The sequence below is a fragment of the Scedosporium apiospermum genome, assembly GCF_000732125.1.
Source record: "Scedosporium apiospermum strain IHEM 14462 chromosome Unknown SEQ_SAPIO_0011, whole genome shotgun sequence".
NCBI classification, from domain to species: Eukaryota; Fungi; Ascomycota; class Sordariomycetes; order Microascales; family Microascaceae; genus Scedosporium; species Scedosporium apiospermum.
The window spans coordinates 564108-583614 of record NW_015971712.1 but is presented as its reverse complement, the minus strand read 5'-3'; the positions used below and the strand labels follow the sequence as shown (position 1 = coordinate 583614).

Genomic DNA, 19507 nt, shown 5'->3' with positions numbered 1-19507 from the left:
ACACCGAACAGAGCTTGGCGAAAGCGAAATTCGGGAATGGGAATGCGGCCCCTTTTCTCGCTAAATATACCCTGAACCACAGCAATTGGCAAAATTGCCAACAGCTCCTGGTCATTTTAAGACGGTTTGTGACGAATATGCACACCAACCTTCTCCTGCGGAACTTGTGATCGTGAGTTCAGCTCTGAGGATGCCGCAAATCAGCACATGGATGCCAAAGATCACTGGGGTTCCTGAAGACCAGTTCGGAACTTCGAGACTGGGTTGGGCACTCAATGCTTCACTAATATCGAGGGAATGAAACATCGCGGGCTTTTAGCGCGCTGTCCTCTAACACGCGGACGTCTCTCATGCGTGAGGCCACCGAAAATTAAATATATATATTTATTTCTGCTGGAGATGAGCGTCGAGTGACAGCGACCCTCGGGATCATTCGTTCCTGGCTGTTCTGTACTGAGGCCTACGCCTGCAATGGATCTTGTCGTCTTGTCGACAAGCTAAGGTGATCAACATGGAACGAGAAGCAAGTGTTCTCAACGTGGCACTTTTCTTGGGGTTTCTGGGCTGTGATCGTCAATCGCCCGCAGCGCACTACCTGCTAGATGTAGTGTTGGACCTGTCTTGTCGTTGCGTGTTTCGACATGCTGGTGAGTCTAGCCACGGCGGCCCTCCAATACCGAGCTAGTATTATCGAGAGTAGCTTTCCTATTATTTAGTGGAGCGATTGCACAGCCAACTTCGGTGATAACCCTGAGTTGTTTAGCTGGCATCATGTATGGCATATTCCTTATATACCCTCTCTTTATAGCAGCATCCCAGATTCTCAGCTGCTCCGCAAAGGTAATGTCAGAAGGACTGGAGAGGAGGGCTGCGGCTGGTGAAGAGGTCGATTTCCTGCCGACTTTGGTCATCGTCCCAAACAATATCATATCTCAGGTGTACTCCGAAGCAGTGGCCTACTTCAACCCACTCCTCGATGTCACAACTCTCCCCAGGCGGAGACCATGAAAGGCGTTTTCAACGAGTTATACTAGACGAAGCCCACCTCGACAGCGGAGAAGAACCGACATGACGGACGTTGTCTATTGGGAAGGACTACAAGTTACTAGCAACGACGCACTCGAGCAATTATACTCCGATGTCAGCTCCCTCGATGCTTTGGCATTCGAGAAAAGTACTGGCCGCCTACCGCACTCGTTTATATACCTATCTCTTATCTTTTCGTTGGATTGGAGTCATGCATGATGGCCGTGGAGAGTTAAACACCCCAACACTCGCTTCTTTGTCAACAGATCTCGGCACCTAGAACCTTTAAAGACTAGGGCGCAGCGCCGCCGAGGTAACCGACACCCAGACTCTGAATATCCAGAAGGGCTTTTGTCCTTTCGTCGGTTGTGTCAGAGAACCCACCGCAGGAAGAGGACTTACCCGAGGCCTGCAGGGCGTTGGGCCTCAACGATTGGCGCAACCTTTCTCTTAACCCGCTTGTCCTACCCGACGGTACCACCGTCTTCCCTGGAACCTCTGTACCCCTCTGCGCCATACTCACAGAAGACCTACCTTTTAGGGAACTGCTCGCAGGCGCCGTCTCGGCAGTATGCCAGCAACAGTGGAAGCGTCTAGGCCTCGGCCCAGACGCCGAGGTATCATTAACTCAGAATCCTGGCCAAGATACCCAGTCTGCCGCTTTTGATAGGGCAGGCCCCCCCGGGTCAACCTCGCGACATACTCTCACGCCTCCCTTGTATCTTTTGATGCACATAACATCGATATATTTGACCCTACCAACACCTGAAATTCGGCAATACTGGGAAATACAAAGGCGGCGACTGCGGAGCACGCCCATGTCCGCCAACTGTTTCAATGCCCTGCCTTGCATGTTCTCCCGCCTCGGCGAGGACAAAGTGCTATATATTTGAATGAATCCGTGGCAATCGATGAGCTTAGCTGTGTTCATAACTATCTCGCAGGCTTAGGCATCGGACCGTAATCCCGCAGCCGAGACCACGGCTTGGCTGGTGATCATGATGATTATGAGCGGGAGGTTGGCAGTGACACTGCTGCCGTGCTCCCAGTGCCTGCCTCCTTACCAGCGTCGTCGCCTTTAAAGCTCTAGTGATGAGCATTCGGCGAAAACCTCCTCCTCGATCTGCGGGGTTGTCGGAACGGTTCTCCAGCACCGGCCGTGGGCTTTCGTTGCTTGCTTTTGTCAATTCACGTTCCATGCTCCACATATTCGGTTCCCTAACTTTATATACCGACCGATCCGGTTGACGATGGAAACAACGCCACTGATCATACACTCAGGGCCAAAACCCGGTATAATGGGTGGATTCGAAATGATCAATTGTTCGCGAGTTGCTCAACGTATGGAACCGGAATGTTCCGAACGACTGTCCGAGTAGGCCGAGTGTATATGCGATTTCTCAGCAAGTGAAGCATGCTGAAAGCCTTCCAAGGAAGAGCTGCTCGCGTATTTGATTTCGTAGGATCGAAACGGCGTTTATAGAGAATACATCCTTACGATATATGCAGTTATGCAGAAGTAAAACGGACGACGTCAACCTTCGCCCGAGGCACTTCGCAGCTGTGGCCTCCTGAAGACTCCCGCTACGACATGTGAAGTGTGCCGCTCGTCTCCTTGTATGCCCTCATGCACCCCCCTCCTCGTGTTCGCAGCTGACTCCTTGTGGATGCCTTCGTCAAGTGTTTCCATTGCCCAATGATGAGCGATACAAGCCTCTACCTCTTCTCAGTGTGTCGTGGCTACGATGTGTGGGTGTATGCTTGTTTATTTACCAACCGCTGTTCTTTCTTTCTTCGAATGAGCGTTGCAGCGGACATCGAAGCGAATCCTCGACGATATTTTGATTTGCCTGGGGAGGAGGGACGTCTGGAAATGGTGGATTTCACGCCGGAAGAAGCCTCGCGCGCGCTCGGGACTAAACACGGACGCGCCTTTCGACCTCACCGCTGCATTCTCTGCGACGCCGCTGTCTCAGCGGGGTGTCCCCTCGACGCACGCGCCTTGTGAGCGATGTGCCCACAACAGGCACGATGGCGAGTTCCCGGGGCCAACGTGATTACCGAGCTCCGAGTTTGCCGAGAGTTCACGGGTACGTCTCTTCGTCCTCGCTTCGTCTTTTCGGTTACTGACCCGCCATAGATGCATCGGCGAAATGTCTTCACTGCCAGTCGGTGAAAAAAGGATGCGCCGCCTTCGGTACTACTATTAATACAACCAATGCCACCCTAGCTAGAACCCCCAGCCTAGCCAGCAAGAACTCCCCCTAAAGCCACTACTATAAGTACTCTATCAGAAGACACTGCTGATAACAATAGCCCAATTGCCATAGCCAAGAGACATGACGCTGCAACAAACACTTCTCCTAAATATACCAGAAGTCCTGAGAGTGACATTCCTGTCGACTTGTTCGAACAACGGAACTACCAGTTCATCCGCGAGATGGTCAACACCTGGGCTAGAAATGTCTCGACAGAATGTTTTAGCAAGCAGAAAACGTATCTGATCGCGAGAAGGATGAGGAACAACAAAGAAACTCCTTCACTTGATTATTTTCGTTAGAGAAGTTGCTATAGTGGATCTGAGAACCCTTAGTGGAGGTTGCTAGAGACCTTCTATGGTCTTGGAGACAGTTGCACTCGAGAGAGCCTGTAAGGCATACGAAAATACGGACCACGACGCAGAACTTGATGAAACACTTGATCGCATCAAGGAACTCTACTGAGAAAAGACGAAAGAACCGGCGGCCACTCTCGCCAACCCTCGGAGAAGAGAAGAAGTGGTACTCCGCAAATGGGCCAGGCAGCTAGAGGCCGAGGCCAAACTCCCCGATACCCTGACGGGGAAGATCAGGCGGATTTGCATTTACGAAACCATGCGCCAGTTTATGGGACAAAGTTTCAACCGATTCATTTAGAAGATGGATCATCCGGAAACCCTTGCCCAGTACTCCACGCCCGAGATGAGAGAAGGAGCGGCAGTCCTGACGAAGCTGGCCAACATTGGCCATATTCTCCGAATCTAGAGGATCCAGCCGAGTAGAATACTACAACTCAGCAAATCTGTCCAGAGACGGAGAATTGGGAGAAGCGTTTATCACCATTAGATATACCTGAATTAATTTTTCAGAGGATCGCGCTCTGTATGCAGAGTCGTCCACTGCTATCACAGCGCCACCAATGAATCGGCAATATAAACGGGGATAACGACACAGACCTGTCCGCGTTGCATGTTCGCAGCCTAAGGGGGAGAGGACTCAATCTCTCACATCTCGGAGCCATCTCAAGGAGAGCCGTGGTGGATTCTCGCTCAAGAGGTTGGGTCCGAACTGATGGAGATGTCAACGGCCCCACCTCCGGCGCAGCCCCACCAATTCCGGGCCCGGACCATCTTCATCTACCGTCTCCGCGCCGCAAGGTGTGACTGCGCCGGACTATCCCTTCCACCGAATCATCTTCTTCTAACCGATTCGAGCCTTTGGAAGTACTCTACGCCGGAATGCAAAACGAACCCGCCCAACCCCCGCCCAAGGCGAATCGATTTTTGCGACGGTGCACGCGAGGTTCTTCTCTTATCTTTCGCATCGCAGCGTGATGAAGAATAAGATCTGGGAGCAAACGCGTCAACGCGGCAGCGTGCTTTCGCGTCTCAGTGTTCTACCAGGGCGACACCGCGGGTTACTCCGGTGATCTGAGAGGGAGTCAGAAACACCTATAAAGGGGTATTCACACTTCCACAAACCTCAAGAATCCAACCCCACTTCTTAGGAACAACCACATCCCAAAACATCGCCAACCGTTCCTTAAAATTCAGCCTTGCTTGTTGATATATTGATATCCATATAAATAACTACTTCCAGCCTCCTTTTAATAGCCACACGGGGACCGACATGATTGCAAGCTGGAAAGCAGCAAGAGAGTCTTGGAGACAACCAGAAGCGATCGGCAATTTCTGCTTAACTATTCGTATGTGCCTCTAATCTTCGTACGGTCAGGTTTACTCGCTAACAATGACAATAGATGCCCTGATGAAAACTATCATCTCTCAGAGGTGACTAAAGTAAACGTCTAGGATGTCTTCCGACTTCACCGGGTCTCGGAGGAAATCAGAAAACGCCAATTCCCCCCTACTTTGTGCCGCTCGGATCCCCTGCCATCTCTGATGCCAGGATTATATATTGAGAAGGCATTTAGACTCCCGGAGCGCAAGAATCTGGGGCTTGTTGGCAACGAACTGTTGGCGGCGGTGGCCACGGTCGGGAAGCACTCCCAACCCCCGTGATACAGTCGCAGTGATCAACACACGACAGGTGTTCTGGGATGTTGTTCGCCCAGTACTCTGAAGCGAGCCTTTTAACTAGGCTTCGATCAACCTAGTTGTATGATATATATATAAATGACGGCCTCCATCCAACCCTCTAGGCTTAGACTACAGTCGATTGTTTCGTGGTTCAGTACGGCAATGTTATAGCCTCCGCTCTGGTCCACGAGGCACCCCCCATCGGTGGTGGGAAGCTTCTACGACAAAGAGCCTAGTTCCTGCTAATGTATATATACCGGAAGCCGTTGGCGCGGCGTCAACATGCGAACGTCTTGTTTCAAATTCTATTGGAACCTCCCAACGGCGGTGAGAGCGTTCAAATGCCAGTCGGGGCGGGGCCAACACAAATCGGTGGAGTTTTGGATCGTCGAGGGAGCTGGCACTTTCTGCTATAACTCGGCCGGAAGCTTACCGGCAAATTAAGGAAGGGTATTGATCCTCATGGAGGGAGTCGTGAGGAATAATTTTAGACAAAGCGGGAGGAAGAAGGAGATTAAATAGACGGACAAACACCAGCCTAGAAGGTAGCACGATATAGTGTGGAGGAGATCAGAGACTGCTTTTGGATGATTCCCTTGTTGAATGGGGATTCCCATTCCTTCCTTGCCATACTTCAATAGGAGATATCGGCACTGGACCTCCCCCGTCAGCAATTCATATTCTCACATATCAAGCTCCACCACAGCTTCTATCATAGATCCATCTGCGTCCTTCATGCCTCGCAAGGCGCCTTGTTCCATTCCTATTTAGAAAAGGCTCAACGTCGAAGGGAAAATCGATACCACTCTGGACTATTCCAGAGGGCCCCATGCGTAACGAAAGGGAGATCTTCATCTTCTCTTTTCGTCTCTGAAACCCTCTTTTCCCTTTTGGGCTTCCTCTAAGACACCCTCGGAGAAAATGAGAGACCGCCGACGTTAGAACTGCCTACGAGGCAGCTCTGCTCGAGAAGACGAAAGCGACAGTGGTAAAGTCTAGCAGGCCCCATGTCAGACTCAAGGAGTCCCTACCCATTTATGAGGAGAAGCACATATCCAAGGGAATCCCCGCAAGAATCACGTTTTACACTGGTGACATCAATTAGCTTCTTGGGCAAACCAAAGGCGCTGTGAGTGAAGAATGAGGGGGATTACTTTCATATATATACACATATATAAAGAAAATGAAAAACTCAGGGCTGGGGTAGATCGGCTCGAGAAAGTACTCTCTGCTACTGAGAACGAGGACGTGATATAAGTAGGGGAAGGGAATCAACGGCTCTTGAGAGGCTCGGCTTCCCTGACTAGCGGAAGCACCCACGCGCAGGTGGTGGCAAGCTCATGGGATTCCTTTCCGAGTGTTGATCGATGGCTTGCACGCCCTAGGCAAGGGATTGGATTCGGAGGAGTAGCTGCCCGACCCAGAAGTGGCCGCTGGTTTGGCTCCCATTACCATGCGCTTACAGGACATAAAGCTCCATCATACACGTCCTGGGCGACAAGGACAAGCACTCCCCTAGTCGGTTGATCAACCATGAAGGAATTTTTCGGTTCTATATATGTATGTGGGACGTGGAGGCCGAGATGTTGGTTCTTGTGGCAATTCACCAAAATTTTCAAAAGCAATATAGCAGTGTCTGGGCTATCAGTCAGCGTGCAGGATTTCAGTTTACCTGGTTCAATAATGGAGGTTGAGGTGGTGCTCTCTTCTTTCGACCCGACACGGAAGATACGGACACTGAGGGGGCTGTGAGAGCTGTGATGACCTGGCGAAAGCTGTTTTGCTGGCCTCCAACGCCCCCTTCTCTAACCTTTGTTAACATGACTATTGGAGACATCAGGGACCTAAACGCATATATAATCCGCAAAATCCTGACGACCGCAAGATTGAGGGAATAGGGCGGTGCGTCGCCAAGATGCTGGCCAATCAGGCCATAGGAGAATTCGGTAGAGCTGCTCCTCATGCGTGCCTTTTGCTTTCGTCCCGAATCCCTTCAGATTGTTGTCACGAAGGCGCAGCCTGTGTTAGGAAATCGATTTCGGGCTTTGAGGAGATGCAAGACAAGTGAGGGCCATGGGAACTCAAGTCAACCCAGACACCACCATTTCATTCTATATATCTAAAACGACGGCTCGGAGATCTGTCCAAATCTCTGGATCACCGACGGCTTCCTCTGCTCTGTATGACCAACTTATGATGATGGAAGAAAAATCCGGGAGCTACTCGATAGCAATACAAGCCGGGAATGTACATAAATCTATTCCTGACCCGTTTAGTTGGAAAAAGGGCGTGGAACGCAGAAGAATGGGCATCTAGTTAGTTACCTGGAGGTACTTTGCCCAGATTGGGGTTTCCTGTTCATCTTCGTATCAAGGGCAGACCCGAAGCTCCTCGGTGCGATAGCTGCTGGAGTCATGACACCCACGTCGGTCGCGTACCACCAAAAGGCCAACGGGCAGGTCCCAAGAACAATCTCAATAATGCTCACAGGTGTTCCGAGAACTCTTATATATATATATATATATACGCACCCTGACGAGACGTTCACTCGTGTGTCTTGTCCACGGAAGTGCTAGCGTGAGGATTGGAACGAGCAACAAACACTATGGTCAACCAACTCTGATTCCAGCCATAATCTATTCGCACAAACGCATCCTTGGAAATGCCGACCAGCCAGGAGACAATCACATTTTGTGTTGACTGGAAAGGAGGTTCGAGTTGACCGTCGAGATGCCATGGTACCGACATAATGCACATTGGGATTATCAGACCGTCGCATGGATATCGAATGTTGCTAAGCAAGACTCGCTTTTCGGGACTCTTGCGAGAAGGTCTTGTTCGGATCTGGCGACTGTCGCATATTAGAAGCGTTTTCGAGCCTTGGCCTGTTTCTCCCTTTCTACCCGCTCCGTAAGCCATCCACGACGGGTCGGCCGTGGTGAGGATTCTATATATATTCGGGTCAGCAGCTCTCCGTTCGCCTCTCCCTTGTATAAGTGCGAGTCGTGCCATGAGAATCTAAGTCTCACTTGGCTTGAGACGGTGATTGCTTCTTTTAGTAATGAAGCAACACCCTGATATGCCCTCGCGTAGACCGCCTCTATCACTCTCAAGAGTTATGGTAGGTGATCTAGCAGAAGGCGACCGGCGGCGGCGGTAATGTTACCCCGAGAACTGAGAAAGCCAGAGAAGTTCTCGCGAATGGTGTAAGTGTAAGAGCTTAGAGCGTTGGACAACCCCAACCGTACGTGCTTGGTGCTTCCGGAAGTGATGCCCATTGACAGATCAACCCGGCTCAGATGCTTGGAGGAGGAGAGGAAACGGGACGACGAAAAGAAAGAGATGATCAGGAGCGAGGAGAGATATGCGAGATGATGCACTTCGCGGACTTACAGCCAGAGTGTCTAAACGATCCCGGCAGTATATTTGTTACACAGATTCTTCTGTGCGCCGTTCTACTAGGCGAATTCGGGAGACCTATTTCAGAGAATATCGGCGACCACGAAGTTAGTTTCTTTTTCCGCTAGTGTCCGGACCAAGCCCTATCCCCGAAGATCCAGATTGAAGCTTTTGAGGTAGGGCGGCTGCGCTGCGGTGTAGATATCAAAGAGCCCATAGATTAGCGCGATGTCATAGAAACACCACAATGCTCCTCGGGTCTCCCATCAGAAAATGCTATGGTTCCTAACCCCGGCATAGCGCGACTTTACGCGGGCATATGCCGCTAGGATAGCAGGAAGATCCGCGAGAAACTCATGCATGGGATCTTCAGTGATATCCAGATCGAGAAGACATTGCGCGGGTCCGTAAAACTGCCCGATGGGAGGATTGACTGGCCACAAGGTTCTGCCCAGCCCAGAATCCACGTCCATCAAACGTGTGACACGCCAATGCCAGGAGATAAAATGCCAAGCCTTGCCATATTCATTAGCATCCGCAGGAGCTTGGTCACAGACAATGTGGGAAACACGGAAGGGGTGGGTTGCCGCCTATATACCGCTCGAGGATCGATCCTACGGTAGGGTTAAGACGCCTGGCTAGAACTTGTAATGCTTGACGAGGCGAGCGCCATGCAGCGCACTAACAAGGCATTGGCGACTTACAATAGTAGGCCGAGAGTGATCACTGGACTCCCCATCTACTTCGCACCCACGTTTGCTCCCCAAGACACTAGAAAAAGGGCCCTGCCCAGGGGATCAGCTCACTATTGGGGATATAAGTGCTGAGATCCCAAGAAAATTGGAACCTACACTTCAACACCATTCATCAAATACTTCGAAAATATAGGAATCCACGATTATCCAGGTATGGCCGGGACAACCACGTTTATCGTTCTTAAGCGCTGGGACACGGCGGCTTACCACTCAAGGTAGAGATTAAAGGGTTAGTCTTGAGTGAGGAATGTAAGACAAAGCAACCTCACGTCTACCTTGACTCCCCAACACTGGCGGTCTCATTGGGACCCTGAGGGATCAGGGTGCTCAACAAACTTCCCTGGATACTCCGAATGGGGCCACTATAAAAACGGATATTTACAACATTCTGATGGGAATCTCCGTGCCTAGTTAATAGTGTGCTATTCCCGAAAAATGGCAGCACTTCTGAACTCCTAAATAAGATAGGATTCGCCTGTTGGCGCGATGGATGGATTTTCCGTGCCATTGCCCGAATTTATGAGAGGAGAACCGCATCCGCCAGCATCCGCTCTCCATTCTAAAGGCCTCGGCACTGCGGCACAGCGGAGGACGAGCAGAAACAAGATTGGGAGAGATACCTCCCTGCGAAAGCTAGGGAGCTTGCCTCCTGCGTGGCACTTCGATCTGGGGTCGGCCCCTCGGCGTTCGCCGTCTCTTACATCGCAGAAGAGCTTGACGAGATGAATTCTCTCCTTCGGGTTGCCCTGCGACTCAGCAATCAATGAGTGCTCACACACCAGTCCCCCTTCCAGCTCATGTCCCATCTTCGGCCTCGCCGGGCCTTCTCGACGGGGAAGACGAGTAGTTTTGTGGGGAGGATGTTCTGTTTCTTATGAGAAACTTATCGGCGCCTGTGCCAACAACGACAATTGATTGAAGGATTTCTTCCTTGCTAGTGGCAGGCAGAGAGGACTCAAGTTTCGGACTGCTGAACGTGAGAGGAATGCAACGGGCGGTGCTACATAGCAAACAGATAACGGTTTTGGGTATATAGAGCTCAAGATAAATCTCAATCACAGACACGATTTCCCCAGGCCCATGGCTTACTTTTATCTTGTGAGTGAAAAATAAGTTTGATGTGATCTTAAAGCTGATATGGACCAAGCCCTTCCTGCCTGGGCCCTTTCCGCTATGTGAGTGATCCCTTGTTTTGTTCCGAGAAGTCGGCAGTCACGATACGCTATTTCATATTCGCTGCTGATTCCTTGAAGGCGGGTTGGCTACAATTAGACGCTCCTCGGCCAAATCGGGAAATATCATGGGTCACAGTCCATCCACGTTAAATGCACACGAAGTCGAAGCGCAAGAAGGATTCCGTCGTCCAGAAGGGCAGGGAAACGGTGGCGTGGTTGTAGGATACAGTTTTCAGATTTGTACCCCGGGGGAATATCTGAAGAGAGAAAACCATTTCACCCCATGTAGCTCCTTTGAAAATGGGAAACTCATCTAATCTCATGAGGGTTACCATACTCCGAGATGCAAAGCATAAAAACAACCCAAGGGTTCCAAACTTAAACATTTTTTTTATTTCCCCTTCCCGCCCCATTTTTGCCTATACAAACGCCGAAACTTTACTTGCGCATGGAACTGGCTCGTCGCTTGCGGAGATCGGCCTTCTGGGCCTTGGCCTCGGCCACACGCTTAGCGAGAACCTGAGCGTACTCGTTCTGTAAAAATCATGAAGTGTTAGCGTTGGTTTGAACCAGACAAGGTAACGGCAGGAGGCAAAAACCGGGGATGGGGAAAACGTACGGCTTCGTCCTTGACCTTCTCGGCCTGACGGCGCTTGAGGGCGATCCTGTGGCGCTTGTGCTGGAGGCGCTGAGGAGTAACAAGGCGCTGGATCTTAGGAGCCTTGGTGTAGGGCTTCTTGCTCTCGTCCTTGGGCTGGATCTCTCGTCGAATGACGTACTTGCGGACCTATTTGCCGTTGAAAACGGTCGAATTAGCAAACCCGCGGGTTCGAGATAGAAACGATTTAATCGTTCGTTGCAGTATATTATAGCCATCCATGAAGTCTCTTTCTCTTTGCCTATTTTTCAAGGCGAGATTCGAGATAAATCATGGCCCTCTCAGACTCTACCCAGACTGCTGCATCCTCCACCGCAGATCTGGATAGGCGATGACGAGGAAGGCCCTGCTAGAACTTGGGACCTCACTTACGTCGTCATCCTTGCTGAGGCTGAAGAATCGTCGGATCTTGGTGGCACGCTTGGGACCAAGGCGCTTGGGGTGGACGACGTCGGTCAATCCGGGGATGTCCTGCTCGCCCTGCTTGACGATGCGGAGGGCAAGGACGGAGAGGTCGTTGGCGACGATGCAGCCGCGAACGGACTTTCTCCTGCGCTCGCCAGTTCGTCGAACTCGGTAGCAGGAGTGGCCGTCGGAGAGGAGGAGTCGGACACGCGAGGGGTGCATGACACCCTGCTTCATGGGGAAACCCTGCTTGTCGTTTCCACCGGTGATACGGAGGATGTAGCCCTTCCACTCGTCGCCGAGGGAGTCGGCGGGGACCTCAGCGCCCATCTATATTGGCAATCGTTAGTTTCGGTGCGTGGTTCGATCTCGATTGAAATCGGCGGGACTCGAGAGAAGACGTACGCGCTTGTCCAGGAAGATAGCGAGCTTGCGCGCATCCTCGATGTCGAGGAGCTTCTGGCTGCCGTTGGCAGGGTAGGAAATGTTCAACTGCGAGGAGAGAAAAAAAAGCTGGTCAGCGGGCAATTCCAAAGTGAGGATAATTCAAGTAATGAACTGTTGAAGGCTCGTCTGAGTGTCTTCGGTCCATTGTTTCTTACCTTCATCTTGCCAGCGGTGGTGATCCGAAACTGAAAAGTTGCCGGCTTTGAAGTTCGTTGGGCGTTGTCGAGATGATATTAAAAGAAGTTCCGCTTGGGAAAAAAGGCGGATTTCACAAGTGTGGGCTAAGGAGGTAGGGTTGGTTCAATGGAAAATATTCTTAGCCAATCAGCGCCGAGGGCGACCGTGGCGGACCAACTTCCAGGTCTTGTCGGAAAATTAATTGGAAGTTTAGCCGAGGGCACTTGCTAAAAAAAATACTTAGCTAAGCAAAAGCCCTCGATGAATTTAGGTACGTACCATTTTCGGTACCAATGATCAGATTCAAGTCAGGAAGCTTCGCGTTTTAGCTCGCGTCAATTGTCTGTTGCCGCCGGAGCAGGCATTGACAACCCTTCTATAGTGAGCCATGGTCGACGCCAAAGTCGAGCTTTATCCTCCAAATCCGGCACGGGGAGGCTCTGTGAACCCTCTCCCACCATTAATACAGACACCGTCCGGCCTCGCCTTCCTCGAACTTCAAGGATCCTTCAGACTTCCCGAGACGGTGTCTGCTGACGGATCTACTTCCTCGGAGCCGGTAACAATCGGTACAATAGACTTTCCAGGCTTTGACCCAGCGTCTCAAAATGACGGGAATACGGCGTGGATGAAAAAAGTCTACATGTACGTGGACCGAGGAATGCGCATGACCGGAGAGGTCAAGAAGCTGTCCAAGGCCGTTGTGGTTGTTCGAAAGAAGCCGGATCAACCCGAAGGTTCAGAGGCATTGGAGATCATGGAGATTGTCAAGTACAAACTGCAATTTTCAGAACGCCCGGAGCCGATTGGCAGTCGTCAATAGCTCCCCCTCGATATATTCGGCCTCGTCATTCTTAATACCGGACCCGATATCACCTCTCAATGCCGCGGACCAGCCAGGATATGGTGCTGATTTCGCGACCGAAATCAGAGCCGCGTAACATGTTCACTAAGCCGCCGCCTATGAGGATCAGGATCCTTTCCTCGAGTACGACAAGAAGGGCAGTGTACTACAACCTTCCACTCCCATCGCCTTTACGATAATGCCCGACCTGCTCATGAATAGAATACCCAACTTCGAATACACTTGTTTCAATGTTTACTTAGTATTGTCGAGTTAAAAGAAGCTTCAATTCTGTTTGATATTGGAGGTGTCGTTTAAGCGCATCGATGGTATGACTAAGAACCCTGCCCCACCGACAACTTCAATGTTCGATTTGAACTTTTTGGCGGGGGAGGGGCAATTTTTGCGATGACGGCCTTAAATCTTACAGCCTTCCAAGCTCACCTTCACCGTTAAGAGAAGTCGCCTTTTAGAATACTCCTCGTCACGAGACTTCCCCCGAAGATCATGGAGGAGGACAGAGCTCAGGTTGATCTCGGCATTGCCGCCGATATCGAGGCCGCCCAATTCCCAGAATCCACAATCCCGGCTCCCGCCCCGGCCCAAGCGGCGGAATCATCGACGCCGCCATTAAAACAGCCCAAGAAGAGGTTCATTGGGAGAAGAGCGGCGGATGCGGCAGCGAAATCCGATCAGAATGCGAGTGGTGCAGCTTCGGAAAGAACCGATGTGCAGAGTATGCGGATCTTCCCTGTGGTCTTCCCTGCGGCAAGCCCCGGATCCTTCCACTAATCAAATGCTTCAGAGGCGGGCCCGCGTAGGATGCCGCGGCTCCTAAACCAAGTCCCGAAGGACATCCTCGAGGACCCGGCCCTTAATAGCGCGATATCCCTCCTCCCATCCAATTACAGTTTCGAAATCCACAAGACGATACACAGAATCCGTACCCTAAACGCCAAGAGGGTTGCGTTGCAAATGCCAGAAGGCCTCTTACTCTTCGCGACCACCATATCAGACATTCTCACTCAGTTCTGTCCCGGCGTTGAGACGCTGATAATGGGAGACGTGACCTATGGCGCATGCTGTATAGATGATTATACAGCGAGAGCCTTGGGCTGCGATCTCCTCGTGCACTATGCGCACAGTTGCCTCATCCCAATTGATGTCACGCAGATCAAGACGCTCTATGTCTTCGTGGATATAACTATTGATACCGCACATCTTGTAGCGAGCCTAGAACGGAACTTTTCCAGCGGCAAGACCATTGCCATAGTCGGCACCATCCAGTTTAACGCGACGATACACGGTGTTAAGAAGACCTTGGAGAAGGCCGGATTTAATGTTCTTGTTCCTCAAATAGCTCCACTCAGTAAGGGAGAAATCCTAGGCTGCACATCGCCGAAACTCAGCGATGAGGATAATGTGGACATGATACTCTACCTTGGTGATGGGCGCTTCCACCTCGAGAGCATCATGATTCACAATCCCACAATACCCGCATACCGATACGACCCGTACTCCCGAAAGCTCACTCGAGAAGAATACGGACACGAGGAAATGCAGGATCTCCGACGAGACGCAATCTCCACGGCCAAAAAGGCCCGAAAATGGGGTCTTATTCTCGGTTCCCTTGGCAGACAGGGGAACCCTCACACGATGGGGCTCATCGAAAAGTCGTTGAGAGATAAGGGCATTCCTTGGGTCAATCTGCTAATGAGTGAGATATTTCCTGGGAAGCTGGCCATGATGAGCGATGTAGAATGCTGGGTGCAAGTTGCTTGCCCGAGGTTGAGTATCGACTGGGGATACGCATTCCCGAGGCCGCTGTTAACGCCCTACGAAGCTCTGGTGGCTCTTGGGGAGAAGGAGGATTGGGGTAAGGGTGTTTATCCTATGGATTATTATGGTAAGGAGGGATTGGGGCGGACAAAGCCGATAGTCGCGGCGGGATCATAATCGAAGTGGATTGTGCCAACTAGCAATGTGTTCGCCGAATCTTTTCTCGTTTCTGATGTGCTTGAGTGCTTGTGTGCGGGAGGATTGCCGAATGTGCCGAGGAGATATGGGCCGCTCCTCATTTTGCTTTGGTGGTGGTTCAGTGAATTGGGAAGTGTTGGGAAATGGTGCCGACTTCTCGTCGAATGTTACTGGGCGCAGCACCAATTGGACGAGTGCGGATATCAAGTCGAGGAAACAGAAATCACATTTTGGAATCCTTATTATGGGTGAGGGACGAGGGATGAGGAGGGACCATGCAAGACGACATCGCCATGGCCTCACGTGTTGGGGTGTCTCCTCGGGTTAGCAATAGCGTCAAGCATGGCCCAAAGCCAGGGCAATACGGCGAACTGCAGGGGAGTAGCGCATGCTACAGGTCCCTAGAAGTTCTGAATGGCATCATCCCTTCCTTCCTCTAGGGGAGAAGCCGGCAGCCTGGGGAGATGGCACCTGAAATGGGCCGACAGTCGAAAATGCTGACGGGCGACTGAGTATACCTTATAGGGAGCAAATTGCCTCCCGGTAATCGTTGACGAACGGCGGGCGCTGGTTACAGTCGGGACAAAGCCGTGATGACTCAACTTCTCTCGACATATCCAACAACAATGTACCGAATCGAACCGAGCGAAACGAAGCGAACGAGACGAATCGAGCGATACGACCCGACGACAAGAGATGTAGGCTCAACCGACGGGGGCCGAACTCTTTTTGGTAGTTGGCATTATTGAATTTAAATTTTTTTTTATTTAATTCGACGTTGTGGTGCAGAAAATGGACTGCGTTGGCGAGGCTGTGATGGTTGTGATGTTGTGTAGCCTTGTGAGAGGTACTTTGTTGGAGGACAAATGGCGAGAAAAGGTACTTAGAAATTAGGATTTGGCTCCGGGAGGTCGTTCGTTCGAAATGGGAAGTGACACATTTTTTTTCTTTACATTTTGGTGGGCGCGCCTCCAACTTTTGTAAGGAAGTAGACGACGGCCTCGAGAAGCTTAGCAACATCCTGGAGAATCCAGCGAGTTAACATTGCGGTCATTACCGCCGAGTTGAGCCAACAACCTATTGCCTGGGATGGCCCATCGCCTTACATCGGATTGGGCGAACATAAAATACAATTGTGGGAACTTCTCAACGGGAATCACAAGCATCACCACATAACAGTCTCAAGTAGCAAGAGATATATATTAAATGCCAAAGAAGCCCCAAGTATGGTCCCTCCAAAACGCCAATCCATGTCCATTGAGCGAGCGACCCAGCCGTAGACGCTCGCTGAGAGAAAAGGAAGAACCAGACTCTGCCAGGAGAGTTTGAGTTCAACATTCCGTGCAAGCAAATGATCCATCGACGGAAAAAAAAAAAAAAAAAAAAAATTCCTCAACACTTCACCAACACTTACAGCAGATCTCCACAACAAGCAAGGCACCGCAGCTTTCAAATATTGTTTTCTTTTTTTCCCTTGCAAGTTCCAAATGATACATACTTCTGGGGCTTGTTACCTTCAGCCCGCAGTTCCTCTAGACAGCGCTGTATCCTCCTCTGCTGCCGGACCCCTGCACGGTGTTGAGGACGCTCCGAGTCCAATCCTTCATGAGGTAAGGGATGTCGCGGATGGCATCGCCGTGGGGAACGAGGTCCCAGCCGCGGGCTCCGTACCTGTTGTAGTTGAGCCACGAGCCGAAGATGAGGTAGGCCGCAATGCCCATGAATACGCTGCCACGACCCGTAGTTAGCTCTCAATCTGACCGAATTCGAAGGGAAACGATAAGAAGAAGGGGAAAGTAAAGGAGAAAGGACTAACATGACAACAAGCCAAGTAAACAATCCCCAGCTCGCCGAACCCTGGTCATAACCACTCTCGCAAGCATGACTCGTCCTCCACTCCAACCTCAGCGTTTCCCAATCCGAATCCGTCTCCTTCCCATAACTAATAAACTTCAACGCCGCACCATCCTTCATGAGCTGCTTCTCCCCATCATCCCTCTTCCTCCGCGTCTTCCCCTCTTCATCTTGACCACCCTCCTCGTCGTACTTGTCATCCGATTCCCACTCGCCCTCATTGCCCTCCTTCTCAGGATCGCAAATAAACTCGATCACGGCCCGCTGGCGCGTCTGCTCCTTGTGCGGCACGTCGAGGGGATACGCTCCGCCCTTGAGGATGAGCCGTAAGCCCTCCTGTCGGGAATCCGAGTTGGAATCGCTCGTCTTTAGGCGCGCGGCTTCGTAGTCGAAGGCGAAGGCGCCGTGGTCTTGGAGGGCGCCGGCTATGGGGACGACTTTTCGGACTACGGCCTTTTGGCCGCCGTCGTCGCTTTCGTTGTAGGTTCTTTGTATAGCGCAGACTATAAGAAGTAAGAGCGTTAGCTTCACTCAAAGAAAGCCTTGTTTTTTCTTGTTCTGTTCTTACCTCTCGTGCCGTTAGGACACTGCTCATCCTTGGGCGCATCCCCAGACTTCTTCAGCGGCTTACAAATATCCACTGTATACGTCGTATTGGTATAGCTTGGCGGCTCCCTCAAGGTCGTCACGACCGAGTGCGGTCCCCCGAGCTTTTCGAGGTTGAAGCTAAACCCGTCCACCCGGATGTTTTCGCAGTGTAGTAGAGCCGTCGAGGTTGCGGTTACGGGGGCTAGTAGGAGAGAGAGGAGGAGGGCGGTTTGAGCCCGAGCGAATCGTGGTATCTGCATGTTCTTTTTTTTTTTTTCTTTATTCCTTGGCGAGGGTGTTTCGTTTGTTTTCTTCGTTTCGGACGGTTCTATTCGGAACTATGAGATGTCGAGGCCTTGCAGTGGAATCGAATCAAGGGTGAATGAAAACGAGGTTGGAGTTCCGACGGGTTGAGAAAGAAAAAAAGTGTTGGATAAGCTGCGACATGCAGCGGGAGAAGAATACGACGAGGTTGGAACCACAGGAAACAGGTCGATGAGAAGAAGGAAAAGTAAAAACGATTGTAAGACGTCCAGTGCTTGAGGCAAAGCTTCGTGGGGATGATCGAATCGAAGATGGAATGACCGGAACGTCGCAACCAGCTGACAAGCTCTCGAGATGCGGACGTTGGTTGAACGGATGCAGTAGCAGGTCACACTTGGCCGCACTTGACCTGGCCAAATGAGTAAAGTGTCGTCATCGTCTGTGGTCTGGGCGGAAGATCCCGTCACAATCCAAAGGGCACGTGACCGGGTCGCGAGGTACAGTCACTGTTCGAAATACCTCGGTGCTTGCACAACGTCTCTGTTGTCTACTTCGTAAACTCTCAACAACGAATATGCAGATAGGAGATGGTTTTTCTTTGGAAACTGGGGGAAGCTTCACAGACGCAAAATTCCTAGGTCTAGATCAGATGAGATGGAATCAAGGACACCAGAAGATATGGACTTCGAAAGGACTGGGATGTGTTGGCGGTCCTGTCAAACTGCAGAGAATAGTCTCGACGTATTCCCAAAAATTAAGCATCACTTACAAGCCTCACACCAACACCTGCATCTCAACATCCAGATCAGATCACATTATGGCTGCCTAGCATACACCTCACACCGAAACCGAGATGTCACTCACACACACCGCAAAGTCGTAAATCCTGCACATCAACTAGATATTATATTGGCTGCCTAGAAGATGCTAACAACGGGAGAGGACCACCCGTCCTCCCCCAAGGTCCCGAGTCCAGGAACGTCAAACCAGAAAAAACCAAGCAATCCGGCCGTTAAAACGGGAGGAAAAACCAGACAAACAAAGAATAAAAAGACCCTTGCTCTCCCTCATCCTTTGCAAAAAATCCTAAAACCATATAAACTGTTTCGAGAGGGAAAGAAAAGAAAAGAAAAATTAAGAAAAAAAACGACAATGCATCTCCTCGTTTGATTACACAAAGTCCCTTTCTTCCCTTGACGCCGAGTTTTTGTTGTAATGTCTCATTGGAACCCCGATGCAGAAAACCGCGAGAGAGAAAAAAAAAAAAAAAAAAAAAAAAAAAAAAAAAGAACGAGGAAATGAGGAAAGAGGACAGCAAAAAAAGAAAAAAAAAGCCAAGTCGAATCGCCAAAAAGGGGCCTTCCCTTCCAGTCGCCTTTGAAAAATCCTAGCCATACCAGCCAAGTTCCGCCAAACCCTCCGAACAAGACCAGGGGAAAAAAAAAGAAAAAGAAAAACAGAAGACAATCCGAGTAGTAGCAAGTATCCTGCCCAGAGTCTGACGCGAGAGAAAATAGTCGAACCGAACGGAAACACGGGGCGTTATCACAAGATGGGTTGTTGAAGAATACAACCAAGCACGAAAGAAAAAAGAGTATGTGGGTATATATAAGCAAAAAAAAGAGAAAAAAGAGGAAAAGA

At 50.7% G+C, this 19507-nt stretch overlaps 3 protein-coding genes and 1 pseudogene across 3 annotated transcripts; 2 read left to right on the top strand and 2 right to left on the bottom strand.

Annotated features, from left to right (window-relative positions):
* Positions 1–11090: 11090 nt before the first annotated feature.
* Positions 11091–12323, bottom strand: SAPIO_CDS0150 (uncharacterized protein; the record flags this gene model as incomplete). Its single annotated transcript, XM_016783004.1, has 5 exons — positions 11091–11186; positions 11272–11439; positions 11683–12045; positions 12121–12207; positions 12318–12323. The coding sequence occupies 5 exons, from the start codon at positions 12321–12323 to the stop codon at positions 11091–11093; spliced, it is 720 nt and encodes a 239-aa protein (XP_016646637.1).
* Positions 12324–12727: 404 nt separating this feature from the next.
* Positions 12728–13162, top strand: SAPIO_CDS0149 (annotated as a pseudogene; the record flags this gene model as incomplete).
* Positions 13163–13690: 528 nt separating this feature from the next.
* SAPIO_CDS0148 (Diphthamide biosynthesis protein 1) lies at positions 13691–15139 on the top strand (the record flags this gene model as incomplete). Its single annotated transcript, XM_016783003.1, has 2 exons — positions 13691–13919; positions 13989–15139. 2 exons carry the CDS (start codon positions 13691–13693, stop codon positions 15137–15139), a joined length of 1380 nt encoding a protein of 459 aa, XP_016646636.1.
* A 1553-nt stretch (positions 15140–16692) lies between these two features.
* Positions 16693–17862, bottom strand: SAPIO_CDS0147 (Uncharacterized protein; the record flags this gene model as incomplete). The annotated part of the gene is made up of 3 exons (XM_016783002.1): positions 16693–16888; positions 16977–17517; positions 17583–17862. 3 exons carry the CDS (start codon positions 17860–17862, stop codon positions 16693–16695), a joined length of 1017 nt encoding a protein of 338 aa, XP_016646635.1.
* Positions 17863–19507: the final 1645 nt, after the last annotated feature.